At 39.6% G+C, this 19,179-nt stretch overlaps 2 protein-coding genes and 1 long non-coding RNA gene across 7 annotated transcripts; all 3 read left to right on the top strand.

Moving 5' to 3' along the window:
• Positions 1-1,001: 1,001 nt before the first annotated feature.
• On the top strand, positions 1,002-4,745 carry LOC103981948 (uncharacterized). Its single transcript, XM_009398727.3, has 6 exons — positions 1,002-1,499; positions 1,758-1,872; positions 2,015-2,683; positions 3,165-3,360; positions 3,839-3,901; positions 4,384-4,745. Exons 1-5 carry the CDS (start codon positions 1,417-1,419, stop codon positions 3,862-3,864), a joined length of 1,089 nt encoding a protein of 362 aa, XP_009397002.2. The 5' UTR covers positions 1,002-1,416; the 3' UTR covers positions 3,865-3,901; positions 4,384-4,745.
• Positions 4,746-5,060: 315 nt separating this feature from the next.
• LOC103981957 (ACT domain-containing protein DS12, chloroplastic) lies at positions 5,061-8,714 on the top strand. The gene is made up of 10 exons (XM_009398738.3): positions 5,061-5,520; positions 6,074-6,131; positions 6,204-6,329; positions 6,461-6,555; positions 6,786-6,870; positions 7,040-7,099; positions 7,653-7,708; positions 8,011-8,116; positions 8,200-8,268; positions 8,457-8,714. The coding sequence occupies exons 1-10, from the start codon at positions 5,384-5,386 to the stop codon at positions 8,517-8,519; spliced, it is 855 nt and encodes a 284-aa protein (XP_009397013.2). The 5' UTR covers positions 5,061-5,383; the 3' UTR covers positions 8,520-8,714.
• Positions 8,715-8,965: 251 nt separating this feature from the next.
• On the top strand, positions 8,966-13,594 carry LOC135610526 (uncharacterized). Of its 5 annotated transcripts, none has more exons than XR_010486159.1 (4): positions 8,966-9,474; positions 10,938-11,327; positions 11,417-11,991; positions 12,948-13,594. It is a non-coding gene; the product is annotated as an uncharacterized LOC135610526 (long non-coding RNA). The 5 variants fall into 5 exon arrangements; XR_010486158.1 differs by lacking the exon at positions 12,948-13,594 and adding an exon at positions 12,096-12,388; XR_010486157.1 differs by lacking the exon at positions 12,948-13,594 and having other exon boundaries at positions 11,417-11,707; positions 11,768-12,388.
• Positions 13,595-19,179: the final 5,585 nt, after the last annotated feature.

Below are 19,179 nucleotides of genomic sequence, written 5' to 3' on the forward strand. Positions count from 1 at the left end.
GCTTCTATAGCAATGTGATCTTATATATCGCCTTCCACAATAACACGAGCTGAGCCACCTAGAAAGAGGATGAAGGCAACGAGCTCTAGTGGTGAGGTGGCGAGCCATAAGAGCGACATCGCATGAGGAGACAAGTGGAGGGAAGTCGGGAGGAGAAGGATAATGACTTAGCTATCAATCTAAGTCTCGATGCCAAACCAACCGTAGAAGGTGAGTGCACGTAGGAGGACAACATGGGTGTTGCGAATGTTGAAGGTGGCATGGGTGAAGACCTTGGTGGGTGCCGGGCTGCATGACTGCGAGGAGCGACTCAAGGAGGATGACCTTGGTGGCGAGGAGGGTCTCAAGAAGGGGTCACGCTCTCGTTACGCTAAGAGCCAAGTGGGATGACAATCATGCCCTAAGCATCTCGATGGTGATCGGTCTCGTTGCACCATGAGCCAAGCGGGACAATGACCACATCTTAAGCATCTCAACGATGTAGCGAGAGGCGGATCAAGTGGCAGGGCAATTGGGCCTCCCCCTCTTCATAAGAGTTTTCGCCTTCGTCAACTTCTTTTTTACCTCCTCCATGAAGGTCATCTTCGGCTAAGTGGTTTCTAATCTTATCCAGCTCCTTTCCATGACCAACGATATACTCACAAAGCTGCTTGTCATAAAAAATAAAAAGGAGATTAAAATTATCTTTATACCCGTTATTTCGTGTTGATCCAAAATGTGGTATCACGTGTTTGTGTTTTTCATAGTTGATGATGTTATGGCAAAAAAATTATTTATTTCACTTTCAGCATTATAAATTATAATAATTTTAATATAATTTTTTAAATATAAAAATTATGATACTATGTAAATATTAGGGATAATATGTAATGAGTCAGGTACACCGTATCAAGTTTGCTTAAAATACCCGAACTACCTATCCCAGTGATGTTCTCACCATGACTCTTCCATGGACCCCACGTAACATGTGAGAGAGCCAACCACTTCGACGAGATGGTCTTGGGGGATGGACTTCGGTGCGTGTATGATCGAGAATAAGAACTGCACATCGGGACGGCGCCGCACACTCGGACTCGTGTCTGACCGTTGAAGCTGTGTCGGCTTTTGTTCGAGGGACCAGGGGCAAGAGACGAAAGTGGAAAGGAAAGGGAAGGGAAAGAGGCAAGGGGCGTGGCGTTCCTCGCTACGGTTCTTCGCCCTTTCTCCCTCGCTTCCTCGTGTGATTGCTCATTGCTTCGCTGCGAGGAAGCTTGGGAGTATTCCTGGAGTCTTTCCTCGGTGTCTTTGCCGCCTACAGTAGCAGAGAAGGTTTAATTTTTGCGCCTGCTTCCCGCTTAGAATCGGGGCTCATAGGCGGATTTGCTGTTTTCTGGCGCGGAGATCGCAGTGCTTATTGAGAGTTCTTCGTTGTTCCTGATGTCGGTGGGCGGTAGCTTCCAACAGTGGGAGAAAGATGTGTTCTTTTCCGCCGCGGAGGAGGTCCAGGAATCGGCCGACGTGTACGTTGTTTCCTTTGTTTTACACGATTCGGCGGTGTAAATTCTTGGAAAATTCGGGCTTTAATTTCAGTTTTTTTTCCCGATCGGATTGGAATACTCTCTCTCTCTCTCTCTCGTGATTCTCAAATTTTCTGTTGAGTTTTGGAAATTAGGGAATGTTAGGATTTATTGGTTGGAAACAGAGAGTTCTTTTCTATGATTGCTTCCTTCTCCAAGAGTTATTCGCTTAAATTGGTCGATTCATGGGCCTCGTTTCAGGATGGAATCTATTTATAGAATGTGGACACGGAACGCCAGAGATGGATTTGATTTAGAAGCTTCGTATGAATTCCGTAGGGAGCTTCAAACTGCTCTAGGCACTGCGAAGTGGCAGGTTGGTTTCTTCCCCAGCTTTATAACATAATTTGTTATTTTTCACCTGTTGATCATTTTAAGTGTTGAGATCAGAAACTTAGCTTCAGTTCTTGTTGGGATGATTCTATTGTGAAAAAAATGGTTTTTGGGCTGTCATGCAGTTGGAGGAGTTTGAGAAGGCTGTCAAATTGAGTCATGGAGATAATTCGTCGGACGAGAATGCAATCACTAGGCACAGGCAATTTGTTTCTGCAATTGGAAACCAAATTTCACGTGTCGAGAAGGGATTGAATGATTCATTGATTGAAGAAGGGAAGCCACCGCTGTGCTGGGTCCAATTAGACAAGGAAGAACGAGATGACCTGGCAAATTTTCTCTCTGGCGTGTCACGAGATAGTCACGAAGCAAAAGATGTTGCTCATGGTAACCCTGATCTTATGAAGAGTTTTACGGGTACAGTTACAGTAAATAAGGATAAGAGATATGTTGTGGAAGTCGCAGCAAAAGAACCTTCTGAAGAGAAAGATGATTCATTGCTTGTTGCACCACAACAGCCTTATGGGCAAACAAGTGTATTGAGCTCACCAGATATTGGTGCTTGGAAAATTGTAATTGCTGATGAGGATACGGATAAAAGATCAGCTGAAGTTAGACCTGATATGCCAAATCATGAATCTGGTCAAACTGGTTCTTTGAGGAGTGTTGAATCCACATCAAAGTTGCAATGGTTTAGGAACAATCTGTGGAAGGCCAAGAACGAGGAGCCTCACTTTTTGAGGCATGGATTGTCATATTACCTTGACTTGAAGGGAGTAACTCGGTTTGCTCAGGTATATTCTATCTTCATACATGCATTTTGTTTCTTTCGCACGAACACGAGCCCACAAACTTTGCAAATCCATATTCTTTACTCACTGTGGCACTTGGGAATCTGCTTTTGTGCTGTGGTGATCATATTAACCGTGAAAACTCTGTTTTACCACGCATCCTTTTCTTCTAGTGGGAGTGAAAATGCAATTTCTGGTTATCTGTATTTGGTAACTTGGATGTTAATCGATAAATCTTTGTAGTGCAAGTTCCCTGTATTTGCTGTCTTGGTATTTAAAACGAATCCAAAGGTTGCTTTTTTGCTGGTTCAAAGCTTTTTCATTATGTTTAAATGAATAATTAAAAGCTTTTATTTTGTTTTCATCAGTTCTTTATTGAGAATTGTTGGTATCTCAAAAGGTTTATTTTGTCTTCCTATTTTGGTTTTGGACAATTCAGAAACCCAAGATTTATTGATTCTGTGGTTTTATTGTGTTTAATCAGGGAATTAATGGGTTGACTGGAAGAAGCAGAAATTGTCACAGTAATAGCAGCCAACGGTTAAAACGTTCACATTCTCAAACTTTTGTTGGAAAAGTTGGCAGATTCCAAAGGCCTACAGAAGGACCACAACATTGTATGCGTTTTATGCGCTCTGTATGGATGACTTTCTTGCTCACGATGAGTATTGTATTAATTGGTAAGTTTGACATCTGGGTTGTGAGAACTGGATGTCTCTTTGTCAAAGTGAACTAATTAGTTTGTAAAAGAAATTACAGTGAACTGATAAAAAAGTATAATGCACCACCCTGTTTTCACTTTACAAGCTTTATCTCTAGGGAAGAAAATTCTTAACCAAAAATTACAATCTTTTGAATAAATATATAGCTATCAGATAATCATGCTTTATCTCTCAGACATAAGTAACCGCCAGCATTTTATGTCTTGTATCGTAATCTGCTTTGGTTATATTGTTATATAAACATTTCTGAATATTAAACTTTTATCATCCGAATTTGCCTTCATTTTTTACATGTGACATCACATCTTCCTAAAGATGGCTAGTTAAAACTTCTGTCTCAGACAACATAAAACTGTTTTAAGACTATCCGGACATGCAGAAACCTTGTAACCTTTGTTTACAGGATGCTAACATTTTTCTCGTACTTTGCTTGCAGTACCATTTGTTCTCTACACTGCTTAAAGAGCTCCTCTTCTGTGCTTCTTGAGGGAGTTGGGAAGTAAGCTTTTAACTCCAGCAGATGAACTTCAGATGTTTCATTTAACTATTCATAATCAGCTAGTCATAGTTATCGTTTTGGCCAATATTTCGGCAAAGACCATATTCAGTATACCATCTGAGATGTATTTTCAGTTTTTGATAATATAATTCGGGTAGTTATCTCAAAAATTTGGCCCATAGATAAAGTTGCTATCTAGGTCTTCAAATCTAGGTGTTCATTTTGTCTTTCTTCAGCATTTTTATCTCAACCGATATGCTATATTAGGTCTACATCGCATTTTTGAATCACTAAAATAATCAATATTTGATCCTTGCATATAATAGTCAAAAGCTACATACTTTTGCTTCCGCTTTCCCTTTTTTAGCATGAATCATCGTAAATGCATATATTTATGCATATTTTACCTTACGTAAACGTGCTTCAATGTTTCTTTTAACAGATATCTTTCTGATGTTTGTTTCTTCTTTTTCTTTATGTAGCTTATCAAATCAGAGGAAATTAAAAAACAAAATCACATGGTGCTTATCAACTGATGCTACACGAGCCAAGGAAAATCCTGCAGGGAAGAATGTCCTCAGGATTTTCTTATCAAATAATGGAGCAGAAGTGCCAAGGTTGCTTGGCGAAAAAAGCTGCCAAGGCCACCATCTTCAGTGAGCAGTAGGCAATTTGCCATCAAGGATTTGGCTTATTGGATTGACTATTAATCAAATGTAACACGCTAAGTCAACTCCACCAGCATTATCTAATTCTAATTACGTGCAAGAACACTGTAACTTGTGATCGGAAGCTGGAAAAACTGATGTTTGCTGTGGTTAGCAATTGTTTCTGATGTTTTCCATGCTGTGGGATTCCTGATACCTTTTACGGGAAATTGACTGAATCAGTGTCGTGTGTCCATAAGATTTGAGTTTGAGTTGACTTGTTTCATTGGGTCTCACTTGTTCCTCTATTATCGTACATTTAAATTTATCCAAAATCGAATTAAAGAGCACTATAAAGACTCCAAGCGGTCAATAAAAGGGAAAAAAATCGAGTTGCCATCCCATAGGAGCGCAAATGTACTGCATCAATTGTTTAGATGCTTCGAGTACCGTAAGGAAGCTTCTACGGTACTACCGACCCCCAGTGGGAGAAGCAGTTGCTTGCCACCGTCACATTGATGTTGTTGGGGAGGGTTTTGTGGGTAATCCAATCTTTCTTCTCTCCTGCATCTGCCACATCGCTTCTCGGTCTCACGGAGAGTCGAACTCGAGTAGTTGCGACGGGAGAGCTGCTGTGGCTGAGAGAGAGAGAGAGAGAGAGAGAGAGAGGGGACATTTGTATGGATGTTAAGAGCGAGTCGCGGCTCCTCTCCTCTCCCAAATGGCGCTGTCGCCATCCTCAGCTGCCCTAATTAAAGACGAGGAAAGGAGATCACGCTGGCAAAACTAGGATTCTTTTGCTCCTCTTCCTCTTCCTGTTCTGCTAAGGAGAAGAATGGCGGTTCTTGCAATGGCTTCTGGGAGCCTCCGATCGAGTCCCGGTGTGAAGCTGGGAGGGCTCGGCTTGCCGTCTCTTTGGTGCTACTCGCTCGGTCGCTTCCGATCTGGGGTCGCCACCTCCTCAAAAACCAGGTTATTATGCTTCATTTTCCCTGGTAGTTCGATGATTAGATTGATTGGTTCTATTGTTTCTGATCCGGGGATCATTTCTGGTCATGTGATGGGATATTGAGCTGTTTGCTATGATTCTTTACTTTAATCTTTCTCTCTCTATTCTCCCCCCTTTCTCCATGCCTGATCACATTCTGATGCAAGATTGATCTTTTTGTTCTGGATGCTTTTCCATCTAGTGTAAAGATAGAGGCTAAGGTGTATCTCATTGTATATTAGATGTGCGGGTGTTTGCTTTCACCTCCTAAAGTAAAGACGCACAGCACATCGTAACAGTGGGTTGATCTGGGAAGTCTGTGTGGATCAAGAACTTTGAGACACATATAATATTAATGATGGCCTATTGTTCTATATTTCATGATAATCGAGAAGCCCTAATTATTGGTTTGGAGTACACGAATAGAGACAATGCAAGAAATGCCACATATGGGAAATGGCTAAACTTCTGAATCGAAAAGTTGTTCTTTACATGTGTGATTATTTCCGCTGATCTTTAACTGTGGGATATTGTCAGATTACCATCTTATGTAGCCGTACGCACACCTAGAGCTGCATACCCAACTGATGTTGAGGTATTGAATGACCCGTTCAATGCATTTTTTTTGGAAATGCATCCTTAATCGTCTTGAACTTTGCTGCAACAGGATGGATGTTCCAGTGAGACCAATAGAATTCCGACTCCCAAAGTTATAATAGATCAGGACTCAGATCCAGATGCAACTATTGTTGAGATAACCTTTGGTGATCGCCTTGGAACTCTTCTTGACACTGTATGTGGCAGTGCTAGATTCAAGTCTTTTTTCTGTTGTTGTGTGTTTGTGTATGATGGGGTGGGGACTGTCCTAAATTATAGTTGCTTTCTGAGTCTTCTGACGAGTTTGTATTTTTTTGTACTTGGAAGATGAATTCCCTCAAGAACTTAGGTCTACATGTTGTCAAGGCCAATGTATACTTGGATTCTTCTGGAAAGCACAACAGATTTGCAATAACTAACAGGTGAGTCTCTCTTATCTTATTACGTAAAGGTTTTGGAAGGAGTGACGGATATTCCTTATTAGAAGAATTTTCTGCTATTATCAAATTCGAAGAGTTTTCTTCACTGCTGCAGCTTTATGTATAAAGCTCAACTGTTGTTCCCACATATCGATGATTGATATAGATTTGCCTATGGCATTAGCTTTGGTACAACAGTAATTGCTTATTGCAGTTAATGGAATACTTTATAGGTACACCGGTCGTAAAATTGATGACCCAGAATTGCTAGAAACAATACGATTGACAATTATCAACAACATGCTCCAATATCACCCGGTAATTCTAATTATCCTATATAGAATTTTACAGATTTTTTTCCTGCCATGATATAGTTTGTGAAATATAATGAAAAGAACTTTGTAATTTAATATACTGTTATAGTATAACTGTAAACTGTGTTGCTATACTGTATGCTGCTGTTGTTGATTCTTCGAATCACTGGCAGGAGTCTAGCAGCCAATTGGCTATGGGAGCAACTTTTGGAGTGGAGCCACCCGAGCAGAAGGTACTTAAGTGTGTCATTTTACATCTTTGAAGGGTTTATATAACATTTGAAACATCAAGAATGCCTCAAGTACTTTATGCAGAAGTGGAATTTCATATATATGAACCAGGGAATATGAATTTCTTTCCTTTAACATTGCTTATTGTTTCTCAAGAACCAAGGTTCTGACCATTTCATGTTTGATTTTTTTACATCATGACAATCTTAAAAAAATTCTCTCTTTACGAACAGGAAATATTCTGATTAATGTTTGTCTGCAATTTTATATGCACTTTAAGTTGCTTAGGCAATTATGTATATAGTGACTTAACTACCTTCTTTCAATCTGAGTAATACCAAATCTTATGCCCAACACATGCATACATTTTCTGTCCGTCTCAATCAACTAAGAACTATGGTTTATCATTTTTAGTTGCTTCATAAAGAAGTGAAAGATGATTTATCTAGATGTATGTTGTGGATGATATATATGTCAAAAGCAAAGAAAATAAGGTTGCAATTGTTTGTTGGTTATTTCATCATCTATACTTCCTCTTTCATTTCTACATTCCAGGTTGATGTGGATATTGCAACACGTATCAATATTTATGGTGATGGACCTAACAGAAGGTATGTGGTTTCTTCCGAGACTTGAGTGTGCAGTTATTGAACCATGTGATCAGACATTTTGTAACAAAATTATCAGAAATGATCTAAAACATGTTGGAACAGTCTCACCCTTTTTTTGTAATATTAGTCTACCTATGTCTAGACTATATACTACTATACTAGCTATGTGCAAACTCACTCAAGAAATGTTGGAGTTCCATGGAGGAAACAATGTTCATGTAGACATGCACTATCAGTAAATGTTGTGACAACTATGAAGTAAACAATTGCACTACTGACCCATTTTGTGAACTTGTCTCTAGCTTACTTGTGGTGGAGACAGCAGACCGTCCAGGGTTGTTGGTTGATCTTGTTAAGATCATCACAGACATAAATATCACTGTCCAATCTGGAGAGTTTGACACTGAGGTATAATCCATTCATGTGGTCATGCTTTATATATATATATATACATATACATTTGTTTCAAATTGAACTCCTGCTGCTTCCAGGGACTGTTGGCTAAAGCAAAGTTCCATGTCAGCTATAGGAATAAACCGATCGGCATGAGTTTGCAACAGGTACAGTTTTATCTTTTGATGGCATCGATATGTTCATGACTTGCCTTTTTGTCGATGAGTGACTACTCTATGGTTAAGCTTCAATTAGTTTCTAATCATGTTTTCTATATCATTTTTCTTGCTTGTTTATGTCCTCGGATGTTGCTTAGGATCTTAAAAGCTGCATTAATGCTAATATGTCTCTGCAGGTTCTCTCTAATAGCTTGCGTTATTTCTTGAGGAGGCCGACAACAGAGGAGGCGAGCTTTTAGTCACTTGCCAGGACTATTTCATGATGATATTCAATAAGAGTTTGGGGCTAAACTTTCCCATATCGAAAAAGAACAATGGTGTCAAATGATGTCTACGACATTGAAGGAACATTGCTAGCTAATCTGTCTGAGAAAAATGGTGACTGCACTCGATACAATTGGCAACGTTTTAATATCCCTTGGCTGCTTCCTTTCCCTCTTTGCATTCTTGCAGTAATTTCAGTGGAGAAACGTCGATTTGCACATTGCTTGCTCAAATGGGTAACATATAACTTTAGTGAAAGGCTAGCGTTGATGGCATCAAGTATATAATGCACAAGACTTTATGAAAATTATATATATATATATATATATATATATATATATATATATATATATATATATATATATATATATATATATATATATATATATATATATATATATATGTGTGAGTAGTGGTCCTCAATCGTTGATATTTGCAATAGACCCCCGCAATTATCGATCCCATGACGCTGAACTCGGTGACTCCTTTCGTCTGGTGCCGCCTCGCCGTCGTCGCTCCTCCCCTGCTCTCAGCGCCTTCCTCACCATCGCTGATCAGCGTCTGCTCCGTCTCCAACGCCCTCAGGTGAAGGCGACTGGTTGGACATTTCTCTATAGCACAGGCAAGTTTGCTGAAATCCATCATCGATCAAACTGGGACTTGGGCCAGCCTCTTGAAGGCCCTTATGGTCTAGATCGATTCCGCGAAAGCCGTCTTGTTTGAATGGGCTGGTTCGATTTGGAAGGATCCAAATTAGATGTGCCAACGAACGAGATGACGGATCGTCGGGGTGTTGCTAGGAACTCGCAGCACATCGCCTCCAAGCTGTTCGACGCTATTCCTCTGAAGGAACAACGCCTTGATATTCGCGCTTGCACTATTCGGGCTGGGAAGCTTCACAAAGCGGGTTGCACCGTACGGTAAGGCCAGGTAACATACTTAATTTTGATATCTAAACCACTAGTAAATTAGGTTTATCATTTCGGGTACTGAACCCATTATTTTTTTCTGGTGTATCAGTATATATTGTCTATATCTTACCGATTCGAATGGTACAACAATTCAAGAAACTATGGCCAGATTACTTCTGTTCCCAATCTTGAATTGTTTACATCATGACAATAATCACATCATTACATTTGTGTTTTCTCCCCAAAAAAATTACTAACTGGCACAGAGTAGTTCAAAGGCCTGCCTTAGAGATTATTGTTTACAACTAATGATGTGATTTTGATTTTTTTTTTCTTTTTTATAAAGGGTAAATGGTGAAGGCGGGATTTAAGTCTAGGATCTTACAATATACTATCAAAATCTTTACCAACTAAGTTAGCTGATACCTTCAAACAAATTAGGTCAGGTTCTAATAACTTGATTCTAGGGTTCCATAAAACTCTTTTCAAATGAGGAGAGAGATAATGACATTCTTGAAGGTGCGCTTTAGACCATCAAGTAAATTAGGCCAAACGGCATTCAAGAGGTGGATGTCCATGATTAGTTTAACTTTAGTGACATGTGTTATAGACTAATCCCTGATTAAGACCAACAGGGTGACTGTGGAAATCGATCTTTAATGATCTCCAAAATCTGTGAATACACACCTACTATATATAAGTTTCCTACTGAGTTCTTCTTATGCATTATAATTGTTAGGAACAAGAAACACCGCATAATTTGACCAAAGTGTATGGTACGATACCTGTCATAATCTGATTATACATCACTGGCTGTAACTCTCTCATCATCTTTTTCTACGTTTTGTTTTCAACGCTTATCGAGAGACTTATGATGCGTTTTTGGATCTTTCATTGTCATTTGTCATTCATAGAGTAAATGAGCTTGTACTATGATCTGAATTTTCCAAATCCATGTCATCATCATGCGTGGATCTGTATTATTCAGCATCATTCTCTGCATACAGTTTCTCTCTTGCATTCATGTAAGTTTAACATGCTGATTGGGGCATAAGTGCACATTCCTTTATGAAGAGATCCGTTTTCCGTATTTAGTTGCCCATTTTATACTTAAAGTGGACCTTTCGGGGCCATTCCACTTATACAACTAGAAATGCAATGCTTATGAGAGAGCATATGGATTTCTATACCTTGTAGAAGGATCCGAATTCCCATTTCTTGCTCTGTTCTGTTTCATTTGTGGACCGTGAAACTGAGAATTGATTTCGGATGACTGGTTGATAGTGCAAATTCTGAGCATTACTAAATGGCTGTAACAAAATTAGGATGCATCAGCAGATCTTTCATACTTGTTTGAGTCCATATACATGTATTTTAATGTCAGAATAAATTTGTGAGGATCATTGACTGTCTATCTCATTATTGCCACCACCTACTGTAGTGATCGGACAACTGAAGTTGCTTTGCTTGACTGACATGCAGGAAACCCGTGGCCGCTGACTCTTAGTTTGTACTGATACAACAATATGCTCTTCGGAAGACCCTATCGGCACATGTATGTGGAAGGTTGGCCAATCCAATATTCCCCACTAGTATAAGATGGCAAAAGTGGGGGTAGGGAGGATATATAAAAAGAGCCCAACGAATGAAGTGCCTTTCCTCTTTTCTTCTGGTGGCCGTCCACGAATAATGCGCTTGGTGACTCCACAGGTTCCAAAGGTGATTGAATGGGGAAGGAAAGATGAGATGGGAAATGGGTGTTGTATATCTAAAGTTAGTTCGTGCATTATTTATATGTTATCTGTTTGACCATCCAATTCACGATGCTGCCAAGCCTACTTTTCTCGAGGCCTTCTTCTCACATGTGAGCAGGTCTACACCACCACAGCTTTTGTTTGCTCTTTTGCTAAGATTTTGCTGGTGGCACTACTGATTCATGTGAAAACTTTTGACATATGCAGTTCCGATCCCTTCTGAAATTGATGGGATTGCTCAGCAGCAGTAGCCAACAATACTATTACGGCACGGTTCTACATGGCCTGTCGACCTCAAGCTAGTCCGGATGAGCACGGAGGCCGCATGCAATGGGTGATACCACAACCTTTTCGCCTTTGGGCCACAAGACTTTTGTGCACTACGTGGACCTGACTGATCGCAGCATCGAGATTGTTAGTTGTTAACTTCGCATTTAATCTGAGGATTGGAACACCTCGACGTGAACTCTGCTCATTCAAGATGATGCAATGGATAAGGTATGGACATGACCAGAGCTTCATACTGCTATATAATATGATTGTTCGTTTGTTTCGTAGGCAATGGCACAAACACTCTTTCTTAATGGGATTACTTGGGACTGCCGTGCACCTCGGTCGGGCGAGAAAGAGAAGAATGTATCAGTTACATGATTGGCCAAGCATCTTTTTCTCCATTGCCCCACCATCTTCACATTATTAGTGTATACTGTTCTCGTGGCCCTTTGTTAAGTCAAAGGTGGTGGGAAGAGATGAGTTCCGTCGTCGAGGTTCAGAAGATGGAGGTCAGATTCAGCTCGTACTATAGTCAGTAGTGTACGCCACTCATATGGGTGGAGTGCAGTGTCCATGCTTTCTGGTGGCTGATATCATTAGGATGTCTTCTTAGGGGGTGCACGCTCCATATTCTGCACCTTGTGTTGTTGGGCATTGGAATCACATTACTACTCTCTCTCTCTCTCAATGTCAGACACACACACATAAAAGACAGAGAGAGATCGACTGCAAAGGATTATGCTTCTTATTGATCAATGCCTAGTACCATTCAGGAAGAGGCAATGGTTCCTATATCTTAAGAGACAACCCCTCAAAGATCACATGTTCCCATAGCCTCCTTTTTTCTTTCTCCTCATGCTTTTCCTCAGTTTCCAAATATATGTGTTGATTAATTGTTTCGTTACTGAGCTTCTCTGTCCTCTTCTTCTTAAATTTATAGGTAAAATTTGAAGCAGAATTCCATGTTCCAAGTATTTTACTTGTCAAATTTCAAGAGTCTTTAAGTTCTAAATTCCCTGCGCCATCAGTCAGTTCCATGGTGAGCATGAAAAGAATATTTCACTCTACATAGCATGTCATTGTTTTAGATGGTTCTTTTTATTAGAATCTGTGAGCTACATTGACTGCTTTTTTTGCAAGTTGCGTGCACATGCAATGATGCTTCAGACACACACTCGGAAGCTACAAGGCTTTTTGTATACGTTCCGTCTTCTAGTTGACCACATGTAATACCTTCACTTTGTGTCACCCAATCCCAATCTGATTGATGCTTTGTAAGATCTTCGACAATTGGGTTGCATGCCCGAAGTTTCCATGTCAGCTCATTATGTTGCAGTTGGCTTTTCAGAACCTTATTGCGAACAAGATTATTTATAATGGAAATTTATGGATGTGATTGCAAACTTTTGCTTACGCTGAGCTTTAATTATCATGAAGAAACAATGAATCTTTACACATTTTGCAGGAATGATGATGGCACAGAGTAACAGTAATATTAAAGCAGGTTGGAGTTGTCCTCATCCTCTACTGTGATGGTGATGGTGATGGTGATGGTTCGGAAAGAACACATCGACCCTGTATGCGCTGCAACAACACAACTATTTGCTCTATCCATCTCCATCGAACAGAAGCTGCCACAGTTCCTTCACTGGGGACCTCCGTATTCCTTTACAATGCACCTCCCTATATTGCTCGGCGAAACATGTTGGTGCTGCTATTTCCAAGTTCCACACCAAACATGAGAACACAAGTGTCGGTCCGCAACCTTGTGGGGCTGAAGTTGACTTTGACCCCTACATTTTTCTGACTTTGACTTGAGACCTTGGCGTCAAAGTGCTCAACCCGCTCCCCACCCCCCGCCCCTCTTCTCGTGCGAAGCCAAGACGAAGCATCAAGTGTACGTGCAGTTTGGCACGGGTCACTATGGCACATTAAATGGAGACCTCGGCAGCGATCTAAAGAGTGAGGATTGAGACCGACCTCAGCCTCTTTGTTTTATCTACCACTGTTGAATAGAACTCTAACGACAACATGGATTCCAATATGGAAAAATGGCATTGCAAGAACCATGCAATTGTCGAGGAAGAAAAGTATTAGCTTGGCATTTGTGAAGGCAGTCCCCGTCAAGGGTGGAAATTTCTTACGATGGCGGCAAAAATGTGGAAGATGAAACATTTGATAGGAAAAACTGACACTGACATCGTTGGAGTTTGATGTGGGGGGGAAGGGAAGGGATGAGATATGATCGATCCAGAGAAGACAAAATAAACGTTGATGAGGTGGATCACAGATTGGTACACACGAGGGTTTTCAAAGTTGCATGCATACCTCGGAATCAAACCTCAGCATCAATGTATGTGGCAGCGGTCACGACGGTTCACAATGACAGGCAGCCTTTTCAGCGGGAAATATGTATCTTTACATATCGTGCTATGTTGCTCGAGACCACACCTCTTGAATGCCTACGATTTTGACTCGTAAATCATATGTTCTTACTTAGACGAGGTAATTCCTCTCCCCCACTAATTTTCAACGCTTACACCTCGGAATAGATTTAAAAAGTCATCTCGATTGACTTCCGAACATAACTTACGTATTAGATAAATATAATATAATATAATATAATAGATTGGTATTTGAATGAGCGTTACTTGTCAAGATCTCTCAGAGAAATTGTATCAAATTTTAATGCCTTTCGATGATGATCCCCACTAATCAATTCACAGCTTAACAAAACCAAACACTGGTCTACATTACACATACTATATTATCCTATACTAACTCCACAATTGACGCAACAAATATTTGCCCCTTTGGCGACACATCCAATACCGCCATTGGCCCGAAGGGGGAGCAAAGTCTTGGCTCTTATTATTGTTGGCCTCGGCTAATCTGAAAGGTTTTCCCCTATTCGAAGAAAGAAAATTTTCCTTTCCAACTTTTGTTGGAGTTAGGGATCCCTTTGACTTTACGTCTGCTTCGACAGAAAGAATGTATGCAAAACCTTTAAAATAAATACTATCATATCAACGCAATAGGATTAGTGTAATAGTGATATAAAGCCTTCAATAAAATAAATACTATATATATATATATATATATATATATATATATATATATATATATATATATATATATATATATATAGTGATTTAAAGTATAGGGTTGGTCGAAATACAAAATGCAAACATAATATATTCTAATTCTAATGCGCTCCTGCCTGAGTCGAAGTCGAAGGATTTTGTTAAGCATTACGATACCTTAAGGGATTCATTGCCAAAGGAATAGCCTCCCATATAGTAGCAACTTTGATCTGTTAAGAGGAGAAAGTTTGCTTGCCGAAGATCTAGGGCGATGACGATATTAATGATCAATTCGATCATTAGCCAAATGAAGAGGAAGAAAAGGTAGAAGACATCTTCGACCCACAAAGGTGGGGATTCAGGACTCCATTAATGAGATAGTAAAGATGATGGCAGACTCGAGCATGTTCATCCTCATCAATGCATATATCAGTAGCTCATCCTCAAATAAATAGTATGATTGAGGTTATTAACTAAATAATTCTTATAGGTTTAAAGAAAAAGTGGTTGAAGTCAAAGACACATGAGTGGATGTATTACCGAGTGTCTTATGAGGCTACTGAAATACCGAAGGCATCAACAAGAGAATCCACTTTCAACCTTGTATATGGGACCGAGATAATGGTCCTAGCCAAGATTGTCCTACTGATAGTTTGAACCCAAAGATACACTAAAGATGTATCAGACGTGGGGCTTCAAGCAAGTTTGGACCTGATTGGTGAGGTCAAAGCAAAGACTCATCTCCGAAACTTAAGCCTACAAACGAGCATGGTAGATTTCTGTACCCTAAGGGTTTGACATTAATATGTTAAAACATGAGACTTTGTTATACACAAGACAGAATATCAGTGATTCCACTCACGTCACAAGAAAAATCACACTAAATTGGAAAATATCATACTTTGTTATGGAAGGAATCCAACTAGGGACTTATCGACTTCAGATTTTAGGAGGCTTGTATATCACTTTGAGAGGATTCAGGAATCAAATTCAAAGTATTTGAGAAAAATATACACAAATGAGATACTTTTATAAAGATTTTTTTCATTAATGAAAAAGATCTTACATTAGGATCAAGTTCCTTACATATAAAAAGCACCTTAGTAAGGAAAAAAGAATAGAACAAAAAGTGTCACCTTTTTTTGTTCTTGGCATTTTCACAACTTCATCATCCTTGGTATTTTTTTATTAGTAGGTGTTAGGGGAAAATATTATTAATGTCTTAGTCAGCCCAATGTGGTTCGAATCCGTGTTTATAAGATTATCCGAAGTGTCTTCGAGGTGGCTCCAAAGTGGATCTGAAGCGGTTCTGAGATGACTCCAAAGTGGAGGTGTCGAAATCTTGAGATGACTCTAAGGTGGATCCAAGGTGGATTTGAGGTGGAGGTGTTGAGCTCCTGAGATAAAAGTATTACACTCTTGAGGTAGAAGTATTATTATCTCGAGGTGTCACTTATACGAAAACTAAGGTCGAGGGAGGTTTTCCGATCCAGACCCTCTAACGCTCAAGTTAGTAATTCAAAATATCTCTAAATATGGACTTGAGTAGTTTGAGAAAGGATAGAGTCCTCTCCTGTTTTCTTGTTTAGAATATATTTTTATATCTTAAAAGAGGAAAAGGAAACTTATGATGTCATTCCTTGTTATAAAGGAAGAGAAAGAAGTTTAGAATTGCCCTCCTTATCATATAGGATAAAAATAATGTTTATGATTATCTTCATTATTTGTGATTGTCTTTCTTATCATAATGGATAAGAAAAAAGCTTATGATTATCTTCCTTATCATAATAAATAAGAATAAGGCTTATGTTTTCCTACATTGAATCTTCATCCATATAGGCAAATACTAGAGTGTGACTTAGATGTCATGTAGCAACTATATGCAAGCTAATAATAGATTCCCTATCAATAGGAGAGTATAATAACGAGAGACTGTACAAGAAGTGGCTCAAACTCGACGACGAGATTAGTTTCGATAAGAGCAGGATTCTTGATTTACTGGTCAACTTCAAGAGGGGTTGCAAAGGCCTCCTTAGTCTGTAGGGTTGGCTCCCTAATATTCTCGGCTAATATGCTTTTAACTTTCTCACTAGGCTCGATTTCACCTTCTTCCATAGGAGGAATCAACTCACTATGATCATCGATTTTGTTGAACCCGATGAAGATAACATCATCATCAATGGGGTGCTTGTCATTTAAGGCCTCCAGGAAAATAAGGCTAGGGTAGTCACAGTGCATTCAAGAAATCATAAGCTCATACTTAAAGCACCAGAATTGAAAAAGAGTCAGGTGAGCCCTTTCTCGAACCCTCAAGATGCCTTTACTTGGCTACCCTCTTTTGGTCTCATACTCCAAGCAATAAGCCTTTTCCACTAGAAGCCACTCCATTAGTCCCTCAATGATGTGTTGAAGCATGCTATTCTTGCTACGGAGGTCAGTGATCTCGGCTTAGGTCTTTAGAATTATATCGCTAAAATGGTGTCGGTCGGCCCTCGCCTCAATGGTTGATTATTTTGTGATGTCCAACCGATCCTATAGCTCCACCATCCACCTTTGCTCTGCTATCAACTCCTGCTCCATATCATCCTTTTAAACTTGGAGTCAAGTTATTTTATTGAAAAAGTAGTCACGAACGAGGAGTCGTGCACTCGATCGTCTAAAGTAGTCATCATATAATAACTCTACAAGATAAGAAAATACAGTTAGTACTTGACAACAAACTAAATTTGACTAAGTGTTGGAGGGTCTGAACTCGCCACGATGGCATGCTTGTGCACATTGACCATGAGATCTTCTATAGCCCTCATGTAGAACACTTTAACCAGTTTGAGGAGGAGAACTCTTGATTCAATTCCACAACTTCCATCAGGATCTTCCAAGCCTAGCTAGTGACCAAGGTAGCCCAATTGAGATCGAAAAACCCTTTCCCTCCCTCCAACTAAGCAATTGCCATCTTCTAATAAAAGGTTGACCACTCGATGGGACGAATGGTGTAGGCACTAATCGAGGTCAAGCTCTTGGGCTGTGGAGAAGTGGAAGGTGTTGTCTGCTCCTTTAATAGTATTTGCTAGTAGTGGTGACCTTTCCAAGTCCATATAGTTCGAGAAGATTGGAGAAGAGGATGGTGTGTCATCTTTCCTTCAATGCTGGCTCAGTAGTAATGACCCTATAGGACACTTATTGAGTCGAGACTTGTTAAACAAGGCTAGCACTCGACTAGCCATTGGTAGCATAGAAGCATCCTTTCGACTCTTTAGGGGTGGCTGGTCTCATCTCTACTCCTAAGCAATTGCTTCATCTCAGTGGGTTAAAGTGATCGAGCAACAAATAATATGTTTTCCTCCCATGTTGTGGCCCCTCACCAGCTTGGAATATATTCACATGAAGGTCCATATATGTAAATAGATGAAATTAGGATTGAGTCTACAAAAGCAAAAAAGATGGAGCAAAAGTTAATCCTAAGTACCGACCCCGAGATGTAGGACTCAGACCACCATCCACAAGCTATTGCTTCCTCATCTACTAGATGACGGTGAACTTAATTAGGGTGGAAGCATATTAGTGATGTTGCTCTCTCCAACCCATGCAATCTCAGGGTAACATTCTCAAACTTTTGAGTGGCCCAAGTCAAGTTGACTGGCGACCCCCTCCATAATTTTTTTTTAAAAAAAATATTTTTCCATCTTTTGTTAGAGGAGGGAGGTCTCTTAACTTTGTACCTAAAACAAGTAAAGGGAAAATAGGTCAAATCCTTAATACACACATTAAAGCATGCATGTAACTGAGGGGAAATATCGAGTCTTCGGTGTTCTTTAACAAAAGTAGTAAGATATTATTAGGAATTTAGCACCATATATGCGGGAGAGAATTTTTAACTATTCAGGACTTCAATAAAAAAATGATAGAGGGAAAATCTAAGTATTGCCTCGAAGGTATCAATCAAAGTATAAAAGTAATGATGCGATACATAAGATCGATCACCTAACCGAAGAGTAATCAAGTCAAACTCAATCAGAATAGAAAAAGCTTCTTTAATATGATCTAGATTAGAAGTAGATATCCGAGATTTAAAATTGAACGATCTCACACTTAATGGGGTAACCTCCCTCAATACAACCACTTCGGTCTCTTCACTAGAAGGGGAAGTTTCTCTTGTTGACATCGATGACAATGATAGAATGAACCATTTGGAACGCATGTGTGAAAAGAGGAGTTCAACTCAGAAGAGGAAGTCATTTGGACTTTTAGTTAAGGCTAGGGCTAGAAAAGTTTAAAGTCTCTAAAGGTCGAATACACCGAGTCGTTTAAATTGTTCTGAAAGCATAAGCAAACAAATAAAAGGGACTTACTATTTATAAGGGTCTAATGACCCTAGAGCTCTCGATTAGGTAATCACCTTGTCGTTCAATTATCCAACTGATAGGCCATGTGACAGCACACTATCACACGGAGGCGAAATAGTGCAATCATAGTGACCTTCTAAATTCTTGATAGTTCGACGAATCACCATACGTACATATTAGAAAATGTCATGTGAACACAATATTAGGCTATTATTATGGGATGTTAACAAATAGATCTAGTCGGGTTGATGAACCATTCAAATAACATACC

The sequence above is a fragment of the Musa acuminata genome, chromosome BXJ2-4 (assembly GCF_036884655.1).
Source record: "Musa acuminata AAA Group cultivar baxijiao chromosome BXJ2-4, Cavendish_Baxijiao_AAA, whole genome shotgun sequence".
NCBI classification, from domain to species: Eukaryota; Viridiplantae; Streptophyta; class Magnoliopsida; order Zingiberales; family Musaceae; genus Musa; species Musa acuminata.